Genomic DNA, 21,642 nt, shown 5'->3' with positions numbered 1-21,642 from the left:
TAGTTTGGAAACCATGACATCATTGAACTTAATCGGACTTCGCGGAAAATTGCTTCCCGCGTTTGAAATTTCAATCCTTTTGCATCTTGTAAATCTTTTGATGTTTTTGACAGTAGTTAGTTATTTTGACATATACTATTTTAGATTAGCTTATTTTTCGTTTAATTTCAATAATTAACGAAGGAATCAGTTTGGAAACCATGACAACATTAAACTTTGCTCAGACTTCGCGGAAAACTGCTTCTCGCGTTTTAAATTTCAATCCTTTTGCATCTTGTAAATATTTTGATGTTTTTTACAGCAGGAAGTTATTTTAACATATACTACTTTAGATTAGCTTATTTTTCATTTAATTTCAATAATTAACGAAGTAATTATTTTGGAAACTATGGCAACATTGAACTTACTCGGACTTCGCGGAAAACCGCTTCTCGCGTTTGAAATTTCAATCCTTTTGCATCTTGTAAATATTTTGATGTTTTTTACAGTAGGAAGTTATTTTGACATATACTACTTTAGATTAGCTTATTTTTCGTTTAACTTCAATAATTAACGAAGTAATTATTTTGGAAACCATGGCAACATTGAACTTACTCGGACTTCGCGGAAAATAAGTTTTAGTGTTCGAAATTTCAATCTTTTTGCATCATGAAAATATTAAAATATTTTGCCCAATCGAATGTTATTTTCCCAAATGCTACCTCAGATTAGCATGTTTTATGTTTAATTTAGTAGAAAATAAATAAGTTTATTTTATGGGAAATATGCCAAAATTGAACTTGGTTTGTGAAAATTTGCTTATTTGAGCTTTCAACCGTTTTGCATCTAATAAATATTTTTATATTTTTGGCAATTTAAAGTTACTTTGACATGTTACATTAGATTAACTCGTTTTAATTTTTTATTTAAATAACTATAAAATTAATAATTTTTTTTAAAGTTCAAATTTCTAGTTTTGTAAACTTAATATTAATTATCATTAGCTTATTCTCGGTTATTGTTGATTTTACGAGGGGGGGGATATTAAATGTAAACAATTGAGTGCATAACATTTTAACTTAGTGTTTGCATTTAAAACAAAGTTGAATTATAAAATTTTATAAAGTTGAATTTACGTACATCATTTCATTGTCATGATGCCTGCTAAAGAGGGGAATTAGTCCCCCCCCCATAAAAGTTCAAAGCAATCATGACCTTGCAATCATGGAAGTTTTTTTTTTTTTTTTTTAAATCTAAGTTTTATGATTTTTGAAAATATACTTTCAATATGAAAATTGCAAAACTAAACCTCCTGTGATCTGCTTCTCTTTGTGATTAAGCATTTCAGATATTTTTAAGAAAACTTTCAATACAGTAAATCTTTTATCAAAGTGTCTCTTGTAGAAAAAGTAGTTTATTTTCCTATACTTTTTATATTACTTTCTGTTATTTATATGTTAGCATTAAATGAAATGTGCATGTAATATTTATAGTACGAATTTAGGGTAGTACCTTGAAAAATATTTTTTTACTCTTGAAAAGTGCTTAAATTTTTTTCTTCCTAAATGGTATGAACCCTGTGATAAGAGATTAAATTTAAAATTCAAATATAAAATAATTTTATTATAAACTCAGTTGTAGCTTTGTTTAAAATCAAAACAATATTTTTTAGGTTTCAGTGTGAGTCATGAGGAACTGCAAATTTCTCTTCAAATAGTTAGATGGGAATAAAATTAGAGACTGGGGAAAACAACAAGAGAATAACGTTTTTTCGTTTGGTGTATGATAACGCTATTAAGAAGCATTACAAGACAGAAAAACATAAAAGTAATTTTAAGCTAAATAAAGATGAAGCACAGCTTCATCTATCCTTCAGTGAGACTACCAGCATCCCTGGTTCAAGTCAAAACGTATCATTATGCCTATTTAGTTCTAAAGAGGCTGCCTTAAGTGCTGAACTAAGTGCCCCACCCCTCCCCCAATCCAAATATTTGTATAAATAATATTATTCAATGGATAAGAAGATCAGTTTCACAGGTGATAAAAGAATTGTATCTCTCATTATTATAGTTAATTAACGAATTATCTTCACGAATTTAGCAGCTGGCAACTAATTTGCCTTTAGGTGCTTTCCCTTTGTTTAACTATGAGTGGTCCTCCCAAGGTCCTCTTTTTAATTCTAACTGGTCCTCTTTGGTCCACTTTTTGATTGAAAATGGTCCTCTTTTACCCTTTTCTGGAGCTAAAATGTGTTGGGAGCCCTGCAAATTCTTCTTTATTTAACCATATTTTAATTTTTTTTTTCCTGTCATGAAGCTATCAGGATATTCATGTTCTTTTACAAATATTAGTGTTCACTCATTTATAATGCTGTATATTCACACAAGGAATTCCTCCCTCGCCCCCCCCCCCCCCCCCCAATTTCCAAATTTTGTGTGTGTGAGTTGTAATTCTGATTTATTTAATTTTTAAAAATCATTAACTGGCTCTTATGCTCCTTCACCCAGCTTGCAAATCTCAGCGGTCGAGGTTAAAACTTATTTCCGGTGTTACCAACTTTTGTTGGCTCTCTTATTTTCCAGTTTTATCCTGATTGCCGATGATTTTGCTGCTGTAAATAAGTTGGGCAGCTAATTTAATATGCTAGAGCAATTGATGGAAAGAAATGTAGAAATTAGTAACAATCTCTGATTGGAACAATTAAATGATGTAAGATTGTTGTGGTTTGCAACATCCAATATGGAATAATTTCTTGGAAAGCAACAAAGTCTATGTGCTTTAAGCAGTTATTTTGAGGGAATTGTGATACTTTTTTCTTTTTAAGATTTAGAGATACTTACTCTGCTACTGCTCACACTCTGATATCACATGGACTTCCTTAGACCACAATGAATTATCCATTATTTAAAACCTTGATGCCTCTGTTATTTTATTTTTTATTTATTTTTAACAGTTGCGTTTTTAATCCTCCAGTGATGAAATGAAACAATGGAGGCTCAACCAAATCAAGCACTGACCAGAGTTCTATTGTATTAGAACCCTCTAGTGATGGAATCTATTCAGAAATTAGCTATTTCTGTATAGAAAAATGACTGTTAATGCTCCTTTGATTTTTTTTTCAAAATGTAAAATCTTGATTTGTTTTGAAGATTGGAGTAATTTTCATGAAAAATGAGTTTTCATAATGCCTAAATAATGAAAGTGAACAGCAATTTGGTTTTAGAAACATACTAACATCAAACATGTGCTAACAGTTGCATGCTGTTTTCTATATTTTTATTTTGCAGATGTTTCAATTAGTGTGGAAATTTTATTCAACATATACTATGTTTATCACTTCTTGATACAGTGAAAAATAATGGGGCAGTGCATTCCAGAAATATAAATATTCATTAATGCAAAACCATAAACGTACTTAAGCTCATTTAAATCTTAATTATATCTGTGAATGAAGTTGAATAATACAGAAAGGTTCCCATATTTTTTATAATTTTTTTTTTTTTACAACTTGAAAACTTTTTCCAGATATGGGGCTCATAGTGAGTCCTAAGCTCTGTTGACATACCAAGAAGTAGGAGAAACATTCTAAAACAAACCCTTAGAAAAAAAGATCTAATGGCAAATATTAGCCTCCCAAATTAAAATAATAGCTATGAAACTGTCAAAAATGGAAAAAATAAAAGGGGGGGTGGGGGGTTCATTTCCAAAAAGTTGGGCGTGTAGAGGGGAAATGGTGATCATATTGGTTTTAGGGGGGTAATTTTACATACGAATCAGCAAGTATTATGTCAGAAGCATTTTTAAGGTCTTTTTGCTACACAGTGTTATTTTTAAAGTTGGTTGATATATTGGCATAGCTGCCTTAATTCAGCTAATTTTATTATTTTTTTCAATAATTCATTTTTCAACTTGATTTAAGTTGCTGCGCCAAATCAACCTAGAATATATGAAACTCAATTCACTCGTGTGACATTAATCTCAACTTATATGAAAAGTTTACTACCTCCAGGGTGTCTGCGCACCTGGAAAGTCGGCGAAAATAATGGATTTGGGCTCTGTTAAAAAATGATCATGGAAACTGACAACTGGTCATGGATTTTGAGTTCAAGAACATGCATATTTATCAAATTGTAGAGATAAAGTGCAAAATTTACGCTTCTTAGCCGTTTCTTACGCTTTTGTGCGTCATTCCCGATTTTTCACACAATTCGAAACCCACTTCTATAATATTTGCTCGTTTTTCTTTCCTATGTGATTCTACCTTATGGACATTTATTACAGTCGAATCCCGACTTGCATTCCAAGACTCCTTGCGTAAGTCGGAATTTAGCGTTGTGAAGAAATATACAGGGTCGTTGAGGTAAATCCGGAATTTGTTTATTAACTGTCCTCTTGCGGTTGTTGAGTGCATATTTGCGAATAGGTTATCTAATGTGTAGTTCATATCGTCACGAGGCGCGCGCATATAGACACGTTACAACAAGCAACAATGTCATCTCATGAGTCATCTGTTGAGCAAATAATAACAGTTGACAGTAAGACCGTTTTACTACTTGAAAGTAAACAAGTGTCTCTGTTCTTTTCCCATTCCAGTGAGGAGTTTTCAATACGTGTATTGCTTGAAGCAAATTGGGGAGAAGAAATTGCACTTCTTTCGCCACGGGGGTTGAGGGTGAGTACATAGGACTTTCGAGCTATCCCTATGTAGTAAGGAGTGGTGCCTTTGTGAACACTGTCGGCAGCTGTTCTTAGATTTGCAATCTTGTACTCCGTGAGATAATCCAAAACAATTTAAGCACAAATTGTTTTTTCTCACTGTCATATCTTTGTTTGACATTTAGACGCTTGAATTCTTCACAATTATGCAGATTATGTGAAGCACTGCACAATTTACAACTGTTCAACGGCAATGGCTTATTTACACTGTTTGTGGTTGTTTTTTGATTTATTGTAGGTTCTATATGTGAAGTATATTGAATTTGAGAGTTCCCCAAAAAATATCTCTTTTCTAATAGTTGAACAAAATTGCTCCATTTTGGGAGATCTGTAGAGGTTAGAGCCATTTCAAATTGCCTTCATGATTCTAGATCCACTTTTTGAAGAAATATGTTGAGGAGCAAAACTTCTGTGAAATCGTTGCACTGCAGATTCATTTGCTGGAGGGCACGTAGATGCTTGTGAATCTTGTCCACCAGATTTCTCAGCTCATCTGCTGATTCATGAGTTATTTTTTTAATGCTTAATAGTTCCTGTATGTGACTGTTCACAATTAATCTCTTATTTTTGAACTTCTCAGTCAATGCTTTCCACGGGGACTGGTAGGTGTCATCTATTGTTTCTATTTCTTTTGCTCGGCCGATTAGAGTTGATTTTAAATAAAGTTTTCGTGAATCTGAGAGGGAAGCGTTGTTATTAATGATTGAGTTAAATTGTTCTTTGAAGAGGAACCATTCTTCATGTTTTCTGTTAAATTTTGGAAGTGATATTTCAGGAAACCGGATACTGATTGTTGAGTTAGGTGGTGTATTATTAAAGGAGCGGGAACTATTGTTTTTGAGCTGCTTGAACTTGTGCTTGAGGGTGACTTCTATTTTTTCTAATTCTTCCTCGAGTTCAATGAAAATTTTTTCATTTTCTTCCAATCCTTCATCCTTGAGCACCGAATAGTAGTCTAACTTCAGCTGCTCGAATTTGACTTTTAAGACTTGCACATTTTCGAGTTTGCACTTGATTTCCGTCGAGTCCAATGTGTCGATATCATTTCCTATGAATGATAACAACCACGTGACGTGCCCTTTTAGACCTCCTTGTCTTCGGTTTAAAATATTGAGATCCGTCATTATGTGAAGTGGAAAGTCCGGTAAGAAAAATTAAGTTGATTCTCCTCCGATGAGACTTGACCAAAAATGAAGCCGCCTGGTTTCGGAGGGAAAACTAATTTTCTGGCAGTAGACTGTATGGTGAGATTTGCTGATTGCATTGATGTGAGTCGTGGGTAATACAAATAAACAATTTAAATTATTTACACTTAGGTATACAGTCGATTCCCGCTATCACGCGATTCGATCTACGCAAAATGGCTATCAAATTTTAGAGCTGACGTGTGTGAATACCTCGCCCACAATGCTAAAGATTTTGGCTGAATAATTTCAGCAGAAAACCAAGATAAATTCAACACTTTTTCTTGTTCTTTCTCTTCTGACGAGTTTCCTAAAGTCCATGCAGTGTCAGGGTGAGTCTGATAACAATCTGATTACGCAGCATAAATCCTCATCATCTTCATATTTTAAGTTATAAATTTAATTACTGTATCTACAGTACCGTATTATTATAGTGCTGCATTTTTATTTACTATGTACTTGACGTGCCGTACAGTTTTATTTTTGTCTCTTCCTCCCATTGATCATTGGTTTTGTGCATCGTAACAACATTTAATGTTGAATAATGCAATTTTTTTTTAATACAGTAAAACTTCACTTTGTTTAAGAAATGGTAATACATAGCTTATAAATGGTAAACTAGTATAAAAGTTTGAGAGGGTTTTACAAATGTCTTAAATTACCAGGTATGTTTACAAAAAGTTTGTATGCATACAATTTTCCACAACACCAAATTTCGGCTTACGCGAGGGGTCTTGGAACGCATCCCTCGCGTAAGTCGAGACTCAACTGTAAGCATAGTAAAATAAGAATAGGATACGCTTGTATCCTTGCAAAGGATCGGGAGCGAGAGCCCTATGGCTGCATCCGCTAACAGCGTTTGAATTGCTTGACACGAGGGGGTGGTTTCCCACGCTCCTCTCTGACAATCAGAGATTTAGGGTTGCTTGGCAAACCCAAGAGCCAAGACTTTAGCGCTGCTCCTTATCTCTCAGAAACCCGCGCAGAGGCGGTAACACTCCTTAACAATTCTGCATGGACAATTTTGAGACAAAAGAAGATACTAAAACTGATTTCGTGCCTGAGAAATCTCTGGTGGGGAAATATCTTCAGAGTCCAGTAATAGAACTGTTTCATTGATGGCAACCTTCCCCTATATTTTTTATAGCATTAGGGTTTTTTCCCTAACCTCGCTTTTTCCAGCATGCCAGAAAGGTCCAGGCAAACATTATTGAAAACCTGGTGACCATGTATGCTGGATAATGCGGCATGCTGGATAATGTGGGGTAATACAGTATTGATGATTTCTCAAAAAAAAAAAAAAAAAAAAAAAAAACCTATGAATGCCATAAAGTAGCATCTGTTTGGCATTTGTTACCAGTTATTCCGAGAATTTAATTAAAGTTCTTGGATTTAGTAATTTGTAAAAATAGTGTTATTTTTAAATTGTGTATAACATCATTAGGAGTATTGCATTTCTTTTAAATGTAAATTTTAGCTCTTAATGAAGAGTTTTTTTTTTTATAGGTTTAACATATCTTCTATGTTTTTTCTTTCAGTCAAGAGCTCCTGCAAAACAACTTGATCAAAATGGAGAGCCCAAAAAGAGGAAAGGTAATGTTAAAATTTCCTATTAGCTTTAATTCTGTAGTCTTCTCTACTGTATGTTTTTCTTATTCTTATTATTTTTTAGTTATTATTCAGGGGTAGAACAACTGAAACAATTCCCCCAGTTGTGCCAAATAAGAAATTTTTCGTCATCCTTCTTCCAAAAACATAATTGTTTTTGCCAAATTGCTGCCTGCACCAAAAACCTGGTAAAGAATCGCACCAAAAGTTTTTATTTAGAAACAAATCGTCAAAAGTCCGCAACCAGAGACCACTTTGCGTGGAAAAAACTTTTCAAAAAATCAGCAATTATTGAGAGTTCATGATTTGTAGTTTTTTTTTTTTAAGTAAAGTTGTATGACTTTAACCTTTTTCTTTTTTTTTTTCGGTTAAAATTCCTACCTTTTGCATGTGCTTATTAATTTAAAACCATGAAAAAAGGCACTGAATTGAATGTAAAACAATGTCTCGCTACAGGCTTATGCAATGCCAAAAAATTATTTTGTCAAATTTAAATTGAACGGAAAAATTCGGGACATCAAACCACCCATTTAATACAAGGGTGGATCCAGTTTCTAGTTTTGTTTTAGTTCATTATTGAAATGTGAGCACACATATTGGAAGGGGGAGCATAAATGTAAAAGATTGAATTTAATATAATTTACAATTTTTTTTTAATAGAAATTTAATTTTGTTTTGAGATTTGTTTTAAACGAGTAACTTGAGACAAACAAGATAGACAAGATAGTCAGAAATAGCTAGAAATAGACTATTCCATTCTAATAGAAGCAGGGCTGTTAACTGCTCCGCAAAAATAGAGGAACTCCGCTGCTCCGCAAAAAAGTCCTTTTGCTCCGCATTTCCCGGCCGAGCGCTTTCAAGCAGGACATACAGGACATAGTGTTTAAAGCTGTTTTTGATTTTTATGCTAGTGTTAATAATTTTTAAAGCTCAAAAACAATTTTAGATAAGTGGTTTTAGTTTTTTTTTATTGAATTTCATGCAAAATACCGAGCTGCTTCGTAAAATTTCAAAATGCTCCTCAAAATTACCACAAATACTCCTCAAGTCATTCCTCCAAGGTTGACAACCCTGTAGAAGTAAAAATTGTTGTTTCATTGTTTCATGGCCTTCATGAAAAGTAAGAACTATACTTCTCAGCAATGCAATTACATATTAAAAATTTCTTCTTAACAGTGCAATAACGTATTGAAAATTACCTGAAACAATACTTAGTATGTTTTTGATCTGTAAAGGATGCATCTTATTAGATACAAATGCTGTTGAGCAAGAAAAAAAAAGATAAATATTTCTGGAAACTATCAAAATTTAATGAAATTAAAAGTTAGCCATGTTTTTAAAAAGTTCATGCATTAAAACATGGATCCAACATATTTAATGTGTGGTAAAGTGTTTCTTGCAACAGTTGATATCTTCCATGGAATTGTCCAAATTTGATGTTGATACTTGAGAAAGAAACTTTGTACTAATTAATTGTTACTGCATTTTTAATGCATTTGTAACTTGGTATAATTTTCTATTAATTATTTAATTTCTAATTTCATAGCTGGTGCATATTCCAGGAACTGCAGATTGTCGAGCAGCTTGACTGCCGTTCTGAAAGCCAACCAGGTTAGTTCAAAGCATAGTATAAAAAGTCTCGATACTGTATTTGATTTCATCATATTTGTAATTTAGTTTTATTTATATACTTGCTTGCAACTTAAGTTGACTATGACATCGCAATGCGCAGAAGAAAAAAACGAAATAACAGATAAAATACCTCACTTACTAGCGAATAAGAAAAAATCGCCACTTGAGCTACTATTTTCATTCAAATGGACAAAATGCTTGCTGGTACAATTGAAAATATTTAACAATTGACAGAAATTATGACAAAAATGGTTACATGTGCATGGGTTTAACTAATTTATCGGATTTCTAAAGCAAAGAGCGTAATTTCACCCGAATATCCGAACAAGGCTCTAGGAACTATTTCTTTCCCTTGGCCTTAAGCTCATTTTGCCTTTGTCACGTAAGCTTGCAGTCAAGTAGAGTAGTTTAAACTGTATGGAGACTATTGGCTTAGGTGTAGTTTTCTGATAAACATTACTCAATGAATTGTTCCATCAGCTCAAAATTGTTTTGATTGGATCAGCTTGATTATACTGTAAAAAAATTTTTGCGTAGTAACTTTTCTTATTTTACTGATTAATAAACTATTGTTAGTTATATATTTTTCACAAAATTTATTGAGTTTTAAAGGAATAAATATTGAATTGTTTCACTTAAAATTCGTTTTTAAATTAAAAAAAGTCTTGGAAACATCATTGTGAATAAATGAATTAAGACGTTAAAAAATAAGCATGGCAACATTTTAATGCATGCTCTTTAGATAAGTGCTTACTGTGTTTAAGGCTTATGCAACCTCCAGTTTTTTTTTATTTCTTATGTTTATGGGAATATTGGGAAATGAAATTTTATCAAATTCCAGTTATAGAATGGCATATTTTTATTTTTTTGTTAATAACTTTACATTATTTTAGAAACTAATATATTGTTATAGCTACCATTATTTGTTATCTATCGAATTTTAAAGGATCAAACAATTGTTTTCATTTTGATTATTTTTCAACTAAACAAATAACACATTGAAAAAATATTTTAAATAAGAAATCAAAAATAAAGTCAATATTAAATCTTATTGACATTTAAACACATCATACTTCATGGAAAGATACTTGCTGTGTTTCAGATTTCAATATTTTTGCATCCTGAAAATTTTTCATTTATTTTGAAATCTAGAAATTATTTTATTATTGCATAGCTTTGAATAACTGTTTTGAATATTTTTTCTTATTTTAATGAATATATTACTGGTTGCAAGTTTCTTTGTGAAGTGCGGAATGTGTAAGGAATTAAGTTGCTGATTTTTTTAATTAAAACATTTTTTTAAGCTTTTAAAAATCGAATGTAAGAACAAAATGTAATTGGACACATGGTTCACAGAAAATAACTTGCTGTCTTTCAGATTTTGATCTTCTGCATGCTGTAAATTTTTCAGTTTTTTTTTTTTTTTTTTAATTATGGAAATAATTTTATTGTGTCGTAGCTTAGAATGACGTTTTAATAATTATTTTTTAATTACTTATTTTACTTATTGATGAATTACTGTTTTATTATTTGAAAAAGATTTTTTTTTTTTCGAATGTTTAAAGTAATACCTTACAGGCAGTGGTTCCCAACCTTTTGAACATTGTGACCCCTTTTTCACCAACTAAACAACCCAAGACCCCCTATGTGTCTCCTATGTATATACAGTAGAGAACCAATTATCTAGGAAGATTGGGACTTCGCTATCCCAGATATCTGTATTCGGTTTTCTGGATTGCTGAAATGCGCTATTGGCCGATTGTTTATTAAACCCAAATTATTATAATAAATAATGATACATATTAAAATAAGAGGAAAACAGTTCAGAGATACCTATAAGTATTGAAATATTAAAAAATACAAATGAGAGAATAATTTCAACTCCAAAATGTTTTAAGTTATTCATAAGACCTGAGACCCTCACATTCAGTTTGAAAAAGAAAAAAAAAACCACAACTTTTCAATGTTTTAATATAAAAGAAAATGAAGGGAAGGGTAAGAAACAAGTTTTTGAACAAAAATATGCAATTTTTCTACTATAGTATTTGAAATGAATTTATTTCCATTAACACTGTTTTTTAAAACATTTTTTGTAAAGGTTTCATCTTTGTGATTACGGTAGATATTGATAACTATTGCTTTTGCATTAAGTTAATATCAAAAAATTGATTTATGAGCTCTTGCAGCCTCATTACAGTGTTGCATTTCACGATTTTTAGCTTCCATTTATGAATCTGGTTTTCGGAGTTTCCTACACTTTTGTGTCGTCACTTACGCTATAAACGGTTTTAATAAAAGGCCATTCAATAAAATATTGTATTAGAATGAGATAATATTTGTTTATTTAGTTTTCAGTTGGAATAAAATGTGGAAAATTCTGACTTACTAGCGTACTTTTAAATTATTTCGGAAATTTTACCCCGCGTAAAGGATAACCCTTCAGCTTAGTAGTTCCATTTTGTAAGCATTTTGCCGAATTATTCGTGAGTAATATGGTATATATAAAGAAACTGGGATTTTTTTAGGTATTTCAAAAAAAGAAAAAAACATGCTTACATTTTCAAAAATTGCCAAAAATGCATATTTTTTTTTAATGGCAGGAAAATTGGCAAAATATTAACCATGCATTTCAACACTTTAAAAATTCTTGTATCCAGCAGTGGCGAATGCAGGCTTAAGTTTTCTGAGGAGCTGAGGTTATAAAAATTGTATATAGTCTTACTGTCTCTAGCTTTCAATTGAAGTGAATGAAAGCATTTTTTTTTAACAAGGTTGTCTCAATGTCAAAAAATTGGGTTGTTGCAATTTTTGGCTAATAGTTGCAGTGTCATAAAAATCTTATGTAGTCTTAGTGTCTCCAACTTTCATTGAAGTGAATGCAGACATTTTCTTTTAACAAGGTCGTCGCAAGGTCAAAAAATTGGGAGGAAGGTGTTTGGCAGACACACGATTTTTTTCAAACACAGAAAGAGAGCCCCGATTTTTGCTTGGAGGGGAGGGTGTCATTACTAGCATATGAGCTATCAAATTCAATGGATTGCATTATGTAAGCAGAGTAAGAGAATTAACAATATGAATCTACAGTTGTAAGTCTAAAATTCATGAAGGTCCTTCCACGGAAAATATTTAAAATTTTAAATTTTAGTAATAAAATTGCGGTTCACACGATCTCTGGTGATGTTTGGAAGAGAGGTTCAGGGATTTTTATGAATGGTTTAAGCTCGGAGACTGTCCTTGAAATAAGTCCTATAAATGAAGTTTTAAACTATTTTTAATAATAAGGGAAGGGAGAAAGAGGAGGAGCAGGGGTGCTCTCTAATTTTTTGAAAATGAAAACTTGTTCTGAATAAACTTAAATGTAGACAATCTTTGTTTATGTTAAGGGAAGTAAAAGAGTTTGAGCGACTTTGCCGCCGAAAATTTTTTGAATTTGAGGTTCTGAAAATTCAATTATAGGCCATCTTTGTAAAAGTTAGGAAAAGGTCTGGTTTCAAAGTCTCTTCCGGAATTGATGAACTGATCGAAATTTTAGACTAGTTTTAAATATGTGAGGGGAGAAAAAATTGGTAGCATTCCAAATTTTTTTTTTTTAAATGAAAGTCCAAAAATGCAGAATAATAGATTTTCTTTGACAAGGGGAACAGGGTTCATAACCTCCTTCAAAATTTCTCCAATACTCCTTCATTTAGGAAATTATTTTGAAGGACCCTTCTAATTCCTACATTTGGGTTTTAACTCCTTGAAAACTCCTTTTTTAGGACTACTTAGTCTTCCTTTATGACAGTCATTTAAAATACTTTGATTGACAACTGTTAACTTTGTCGCGAGGAGGAGCTGCATCGCTCAAAGTTGAAAAAGAAAAACACATTGAATGTGAGAAAACAGGATAATTTTTGCATTTGAGAAAAAAAAATAATTTTTCTCTGTAATAATTATATTTGGCTCCCGTTTTGAAATTTTTTTCTAGCAAGCAAATTCATTCTTCACTTCATATTGGCAGAACACATTTACTTTGTCTCATTTTAATGCCCTCAAAAGTATCCGCATCTTGCCAAGCTGTTCTCTCCTCTATGTTTTGTATGAATCAATAATCTTATATGTTTATTTTTTCAAGTTTAATGATTATTGCTTCCCCCCCCCCCCCCCACCCACACACAATTTTAGAAATGTACCGAATTCTTTTAGACACTTATGTACAACCCTCAAACTGCTTTAATCCATTCCTCAACTGTACACTTACATAAATAACCGATCTTTTACTGTATTTTAAAATGAATGTATTCTTTATTTAAAATAAAATATTGTGAAGATGCACAAAAGGAATGATTAATAGGAGGAAGACACATAAAATAAAACAGCGAAAAACATACAATATGTAGTGATAACAAAATGCTGCACTATAGTACTGTTAGATACAGTAATACTATTTATGAATTAAAAATGAAAATGAAGATTTGCGCATCATGGTCAGATCGTTATTCTTATCTAATTTTTAAATACAGTTGCTTCGCTTTTTCTTCTATAACGTTTTCATTTATGGTAACCTGGTCTCTTTAAACCACAATACAAGAGTTGCTTCCATTTTTATAATATTTACTTTGCTTAGATATTACTCTCCAAGTTTCAACATTAAAACTAAGTTTGTCCTGCCTTCAACGCATTTTTACTGGGTATCCTGAAATAGACTGATAGGTTTCAAAAAATTATAACAGAAAAAGGTTAATGATGAAAAAAGAAATTCTTTTAGAAATACATACTTGCCAACTTTACTGTTTTTAACAGTAGACTCCAGTGTCTTGCCCCCGATCTCCCGTTTTTTATGATTTTCTCCCGTTTTTGCAGTTTTTTCAGTCAATCATCAAAAAGTTTCACTTTCTTCTCAGTAGATGGCGCCCTTTTCTAGTCTACGAATGTCAGGGAAGAAGAATTTACCCTGTTAATTACTCATTTAGTAAAAATTAATTTTTTGGAAGCTTTCCAAATTGCATGAACAAAGCACCTGCTGTGCCGAAAATTGCAGGAGATTTCAATCCTTTTGCATCTTGAAAATATTTCAATTGTTTTGAAAATTATATATTAAACATTAAATTATATATATATATATATATATATATATATATATATATATATATATATATATATATATATATATATATATATATATATATATTCAGATTTTTAGTAATTAATTTTTTTGTAGTCATCTTTTGGTAGAGACACGAGGGAATGAACGAAACTTTAAACAAGTTCACTCCTTATTATTCGGTTTATTCCTTTGCAGTATATTTTTCTTGCTACTACCAATTAGCTTACATCTGTAAAAAAAATCCCCATTTCACTTTTAAATTTAGTATTCATGTTATTTAAAAGCATAATTTAATAATTATGTTGTGAAGCTATGTCACTGGTAAGTCACCCATATAACTCTAGTAGAATCTCCTGTTTTTTTTTTTCCTTCGAAGTTTAGCAAGTATGGAAATTTTATGTGGTGGACCTTAATTTTTTTTCTCCCAGAGTTTCAAATTTTTTTAACAGATGATGCTGCAGATAGCCTGTGAGTCAAAAAAGAGTTGAATTCACTATTTTTTCCTCTGATTGCGACATGTAATTTGCCGAAGGTAGACATTTTAAAAATATTCTTATTTAATTTCATTCATTAAAGACATTTTTTGAAACATTATGATGTAATTATCCATCTTTCTTTGTTTTATTGGCTTACTATTTGCAGCGCCAGTTATTGGAAGGTTTTTAGACAAGTATTTGCAACTTCAAAAGGAAAAATTATGGCCCATCACATGAATTTTCTGCAGGAATTTCTTTTTATCATTAACCATTTTCTGGTTATAAATTTTTGAAAACAATCTATTTCAGGACATCCTGTAATTGTTCAAACACATGGAAAATCTTTAGCTTATTTTTATTTGTAAGAAACTTTCTTTTTTCATTTTTCTCAAACTTTAGATGAAACAGCACGACAAGGTGCCATTATATTTTTAAACTTTTAATATTTAGAATGAAAAATACTAAGTGGTTATATGATACACCAACAAGCACTTTGAAGACTAGCATGGTGTGGGAACTTCCGCTGTCAGGGATGCTAAAAGGATGCAAGTCCATTCACGAAATCAATATTTGGTAGCCAATAGCAAAGTTGATTCCAAAAAAATTTTTGTTGCGGGATAGCAATTGGCTTTAGCTCTGAAATTCTTTACTAGTGAAAAACTCTCTTGATAGCCGTTTCACGTAAGTTGAATCATGTTGTAGCGGGAGTTGACTGTATAATGCAATGTAACTTTAAATAGAATGTATTGTTAATAAACATTTTATTAATTGTTGAATGGATTCTGGCTCCAAGAGTTCAAGGCACACAGATTTTAAAACTAAATATAAATTTCTGTTACGATTTATCATGAAGTACAATTTAGAATTTAAAAGACAGTATCTAAAAAAAATAATTGTAAAAGGAAATCTGCAACATAAATTGTTTCTGGCCAAATCACTGCTCATGATTTGGCCAGGCTGAAGCTTTGTTCAATCCCTAATTTATCATGACAATATGTTTATGAAAAATATGACATAAAGGGGAGGAGTTCGATTTAGTGCGGGGTGGTAACAGAACCTGGAAAACCTAGAAATCAGGGAATTCTCAAAAATTGGAAAAAATCGGAATTATCAGGGGATTTAAAAAAATTCTCAAAATATCAGGGAAAATTGTAATTTTTAATTGCCTAACCTCTAAAGTTTCTTCCCTAAAATTTCTTTTCATTTTTACACGCAAGAATTTTTTTTCTTTTTGCCGAACAAAACTTACTGAACATTCTAAGAAAGTTTTAAAGAATTGCTATAAACCAACAAAAACCTTGAGGTCAAACCTGACAAAAATAATAAAAATTAACAAAAATTACCCCAAACCAAATATGTTTCTTCATTTCTTAAAAAAATTTACTCAAAAGTTCTGATAATCATGTCAGTTACTATTAACAATATTAAAATTTCTATTTCATTATTTTTGCAACTGTGTTTGCAATTGCATTTTTTTTTTAAACTTTCTATTATATTAAGCTTTATTAAAAGGCTTGTAAAAGAAATTTGTTTAATTTTGAATTGAAATTCTGTGATCATTTTGAGTGCAAAGTTTCAAATGTCACAAGTTAAATATTAAACTGAACAAAATTTAACTGAATAAAGCTTAGTCTCAAAGTATTTTGAATGTTTATCTTATTGCTTTCTCTTTTGTTTTCTGACATAAAAATCCACTGTTTTTCCTGCTATTTCTCAAACTAAAATTTACTGCTTGTGTTTCTAGCTTGCTTTGTGACAAAGGGGCAGGGTGTTAAATATATTGAAGAAAAGTGAGGTCATTTATGGATAGCCCAAAAGTTCTCCCTCAAAATTTCAATTTACCCCTTCAAAACTTCTTCGTTATATTTATTTCTGAGATTGAGTGAACCTTGGAGGAAATGTTTGGTAACCCTCACTGGATTAGTTTTATAATTTAAATCCTAGAAACTAAATTTTATGGTGTCTTTAACAATATGAAGGCGGACAGTGGTTACTGCCTTGGAATTGTTTTAGAAATTAAAATTTAAGGGTGGTTTTTCTCCTATGTATTTTAGGTTTTAAACTATTCAATTTTTTAATGTAAGGATAATGTTGAAACTCCTTAAATACTTCTCAACCCACACGTTGGGAACCAGCCTTACCCAACCTGGGTGGTTGGGACCCCCCCCCCCCCAATACACACATGCCTTACATAGGAGAGGGCACATTAAATGGTGCTATTTTCAAAAAAAAAAAAAAACTCATTGCATGCTTAAGCCATTTGTTTTCAATTCATATATTAAAAATCATTCATTTTTTTAAAGTGTTGAATGTTTGGTGTTATTAATTTATTTTCATGCTTCTTCAATGTTAAATGTCCTCATAATATTAACATCTTGCTGTAGTTAGCAATATTTTAGCATCTGCTTTTGATTTATGAGATATGTTATTTTCTAAACAGGACACAATCGAACCATAATAAACAAAAATAAGACTATTTTTAGAATAAATATGGTCTTGTTTTATTTCATTATTGGGCCTGTTGTATATTGTAATAATGAGACAAAGTGCATTATCTTCGGATTAGGTACTGGAAGGTATTGTTTGGGACAATTTGGGATGCAGATTAAAAACCAAAATTACAATTAATAAAAAGACACATAGTAGAAAAAAGTAGCCAGTGCTTTTTTTTCTCAATCGCCACTTTTTGTATGCTTGTCAAGTGAAGATTAGATATTTTCAGGTCTACATTTTATTTGCAGATTAATCATAGTATACTATTTTTTAGTAGTCGAGTTTTCTTTATAATTTGTATTATCATTTCCTAATGGTTTGTGTTACCTTTTCAGATGTCTCGCTATGATGTTGTTAAGAAAATTTGGCATATTGTTCGTACACGAGGACTCTTTGTAAGCATAACTTGTTTACTATTAACATCTTTTTCTTTTTACTTCCTTTTACAAAAAAGGAAGTATTGTATTCGCGAAAAAATTTTCACTCAAAAATCGCCCTTAATTTCCATTTTGCTCACCCCCAAATGAATGTTGAGTTTTTTTTTTCGATTCGACCACATGCGGAAAAGTGCCTAAGAATGTATAGACACGCGAAATATCCATTTTGACCATCACCGAGGTAATTACAACGACTTTTCTCGTGACGTCTGTATGTATGTGCGTATGTATCTCGCTTAACTCAAAAATGGTATGTCCTAGAAAGTTGAAATTTGGTACATAGACTCTTAGTGGGGTCTAGTTGTGCACCTCCCCTTTTGGTTGCTTTCGGATGTTCCTAAGGGGGTCTTTTGCACCTTTTTGGGGGGAAATCATTGTTAATTTCGATGTAAACTCAAGTGGCGTTATAATTTGTCGGACACTTGGCGATATATCGCCAGTCTTTTGGTCGCCAAGTTTTGTCGCCAAATTGGCGACAAATTTGGCGGAGTTTTTTTTTTTTTTTTTTTTGGTTTCAATTTGGCCATTGTTGGTGATATTTAGAGAATAAATATTGAATCACATTAAAATAGCGAATAATGGGGAAATGACATTAAATTGGAGTAAAAGGAAGTCATGTGATGCACACATCAGCTCGTTTTATGTGTGATAATGTAGTTACCGAAAGTTCTAAGAGTCTATATTGTACTAATTATCTTAAAATGTTCTTTTACTATTTTGCTTGGTATTGTTAAATAAATGCACAAGTTCCACTTTGATTTAGATGACTTTGTTTAAAAAAAAAAAAAAAAATAAGGTGATTCATGTCAAGGGGTAAGGAAAATGATCTGGAAGTCATGTAATGTGTTTGTTAGAAGTCTAGATCTTTCCCTAATTACTGAAACAGTCTATTTTTTTCTGCTGAATTTCTAAATGTGCCATAGTTAGAGATGCAAGAGATTTTGCATTTCTCCAACCTTTGCAGATGTTATAAGATATTGCATGCATGAAAGACAGTTTATTTTCTCAAGGATAGGTAGGTGTAAGGAGTGTAGTTTCTATACATTGCTTATTGTGAAAATAATATTGTAAACTTGTACAAGGACTTGTGGATTCCAGTTATTTCCAAAGAATATAATTTCTGTCTATGTTGATACCACAACAAACGTAGCCATAACAGCTGTGCTGTGAATATTCCAACACAAAGCAAAATATGAAACTATTAAAGTTTAAAGACTTGGTAGATTTCGTAGATATAACTGCTTGTAAGTGCATTTATTTTTATTCATGTGCATGTCCTTCAAAGCAAAACCTTCCACTGGAAGGAAGACTACTTCTGGCTCATCCAGTTTTCTCGGACCCATTCCATTAATGCAGTTAATATTTATGTGCCACAATTTAAACAAGGGAAAATAAAGAGGTTTAAACTAGTCTTGCACTTCAATTTCCATCACAAACCTCCTACACCTATGTCTTTAAAAAAGAAGAAAAACAACTTGAAAAAATCCCACACATTGTCTAACTTAAGGGGAGGGATTTCAAACAGAGCTGCAGCTACTATTACTTCAAATGTTTATTTTGATGTGGGTTAGGGGCCATTCATTAATTACCTAAGGGTCCCGAAGTGGAGGTAGGTTGGAAAAATCTCTACATATCCATACTTTGGGGGGGGGGAGGTTCAAACCCATACTTACGTAATATTTTCCAAGTCAATATTTTACATTTGAAATTGTGGAATTGAGTGGTTTGACAGGGATTATATTTCATTTCGTGTGGAAGGTAAAAAAACGTATTAGGATGAGCTGTTTCATTTATTTTACAAAGAATGAATAGTGTAAAATATAATAAGAGTCGCACTATATATGGCATGTTTTATTTTTCAATTAGTATTGCAGCATATACGCAAAAAAAATTTCGAAAAAAACATTCAGTCTGAATTTCAACTTTTTAGTAAATATTTCTTTACACAAAAAGGTTTAATTTAATAATAGTGAAATTATTTTCGATTCTTGTGATGTTAGAGTCGTTATTTTATTATTTTGAAAAACCCCCTTACATGGGGGGAGTATGAAGTGAAAAAGGGGGCGCTTGAAACCAGTGCAAGCACTAAGACCACAGGTCTATTGTACTATCCTCACTTAGATTACTAAAGGAGGCCAGTAACAGAAATAAATCTCAGCAGTTGCCTAACCGAAATTCTAGGCGGTTCCCAGGGATCTACATAGTGGTATCCCAAGTGCTCAAATCTTTCTGAGCCTTTTAATATATTAAGAATTTTAAAACTATTTTTCTCTCATGCTACTACATCTCATCTAATGTTAGGCTGCTTCTGGATCCTTTTAATTAGTTAACTCTATTTTTATTTGCTCAATTTTGAGAAAAGGTCCGACAACCAGTGACAGACACCAGAAAATCTGATGATACCCAGTAAGGGTGCGATGTCGATGTTTTGGAAACATTGATATTTTTGTTCAAGTATCAATGTTTTACTTTCGATGTTTTTGGAACATCGATGTTTTGGTTTTGATGTTGATGTTTTTGTATTTTAATTGAAAATTATAATGAAATTTCTCACAGCAAAGCGATATCAATTAAAAAAAATCGATGGTATCTATAAATTGACCCAAAAACATTGAACTCTCTGAAACATTGACATCACCTAAATTTGAAAAGTGCAGGATCTGACCTCCTGTTAGCTACCATGCAAAATAAGCTCAAACAGGGTTGCCAACTGTCCTCAAAAATTGCGCAATTCCTGAGCTATTTTGCTTCGCATTTCCCGGCCAAGCTTTTTCAAGCAGAACATATGCATAGTATTTAAAGCTGTTTTCTAAATTTTTATGCTAGTACCTAAAATGATTATCACAGCTCAAAAACAATTTTAAACTAGTGGTTCACGTTTTTTTAATTGAATTTTTTGCAAAATGCGGAGCGGCTCCATAAAATTTAAAAATTCTTCTTAAAATTTACCACAGATGCTCCTCAATTGTTTTTTCCAAGGTTGGCTCAGATATATACTGAATCCTCATTGCTTGGACAATAACATAGAAAAGAATCAAAGAAAGTAAATGGACTGCTGCTGGTGTTTCAATTGTCTGGAATTTCTAAAAACCATTTCCACTTCAACGGAGTAATGAATGCATTCTAAATCAACATATAGTGATTTTTTTTCAAGGTATTATAAACATAAACGGCGATATGAAAGCTTCTTCTGATCCAATTTGTTAGGAAGAATATATGTATATATATATATATATATATATATATATATGATTTAATATTTGCTTTATTTAGAAATTTCTGAAATAATAGCTATAATTTAATGAATTGACGCAAGACCAAAAAAATTCACTGATCCACTAAGAAACCTTTGTTAGATATTATAATCATATATCGTCGCCTCAGAGCAACAGTAAGATATCTTAGTGTTATTTATGGGACTAAATATCTTACTGTTGCTCTGGGGCGATGATATGTTAATCTGTAGTGTAGTATATTCAAAAATGTATGTTGTATATTGATAAAAACATCGATGTTTTATGGTCGATATATCAGTACCATCGATGTTTTGCTATCGATGTTGCAGCTCGTAATTCCCAGTAACAGATAGGATGAGTAATAGACAAAATTCCCTTTTTCGCTTCGAAATGTGCAAAAGTTTTTTTTTATTTTTAGAACAAAAGCCGTATTAAATTCAATGATACATGAAACTTTCATGGTGGCTGTTCATAACCTTCAACCACTGCCTTGTAAACACAAACTGGCTCATAAAATTCACTCTAATAAACCTTAGATGGTTGTATCTCATGGGTTGCAGCAACATTAGTTTTACCTGCCTAAAATTCTTATTTAAATCCGAAATTACAACTGTCTGTTACTGGACCCTTGTCTGTTACTGGCACCATTATCTTTTGTTAGGATATGTAATTTTCATTCTTCTTCTTATTATTTTTTTATTTGTCTGTAAAACGCTTTTCAAGAACTGAATTTGAGTGAAATATATTTTTGACTTGAATGTTAAATACCTCTTAGGTAACTTCAGAAAGTTATGA

The 21,642-nt window shown here is 31.7% G+C and overlaps 1 protein-coding gene across 2 annotated transcripts in view; it reads left to right on the top strand.

Annotated features, from left to right (window-relative positions):
* Positions 1 to 21,642, top strand: part of LOC129218505 (uncharacterized) — a 62,710-nt gene that overhangs the window by 36,874 nt on the left and 4,194 nt on the right. For both annotated transcript variants that reach the window (XM_054852793.1, XM_054852792.1), the window contains 3 exons: positions 7,418 to 7,472; positions 9,034 to 9,098; positions 17,510 to 17,569. In XM_054852793.1, the coding sequence (XP_054708768.1) occupies positions 7,418 to 7,472; positions 9,034 to 9,098; positions 17,510 to 17,569 (180 nt within the window). The remainder of the gene's footprint in view (positions 1 to 7,417; positions 7,473 to 9,033; positions 9,099 to 17,509; positions 17,570 to 21,642) is intronic.

Source organism: Uloborus diversus, chromosome 3, assembly GCF_026930045.1.
Source record: "Uloborus diversus isolate 005 chromosome 3, Udiv.v.3.1, whole genome shotgun sequence".
Lineage (NCBI taxonomy): Eukaryota > Metazoa > Arthropoda > Arachnida > Araneae > Uloboridae > Uloborus > Uloborus diversus.
Note: the sequence above shows the minus strand (reverse complement) of the source record. Positions and strands in the feature narration are given on the sequence as shown.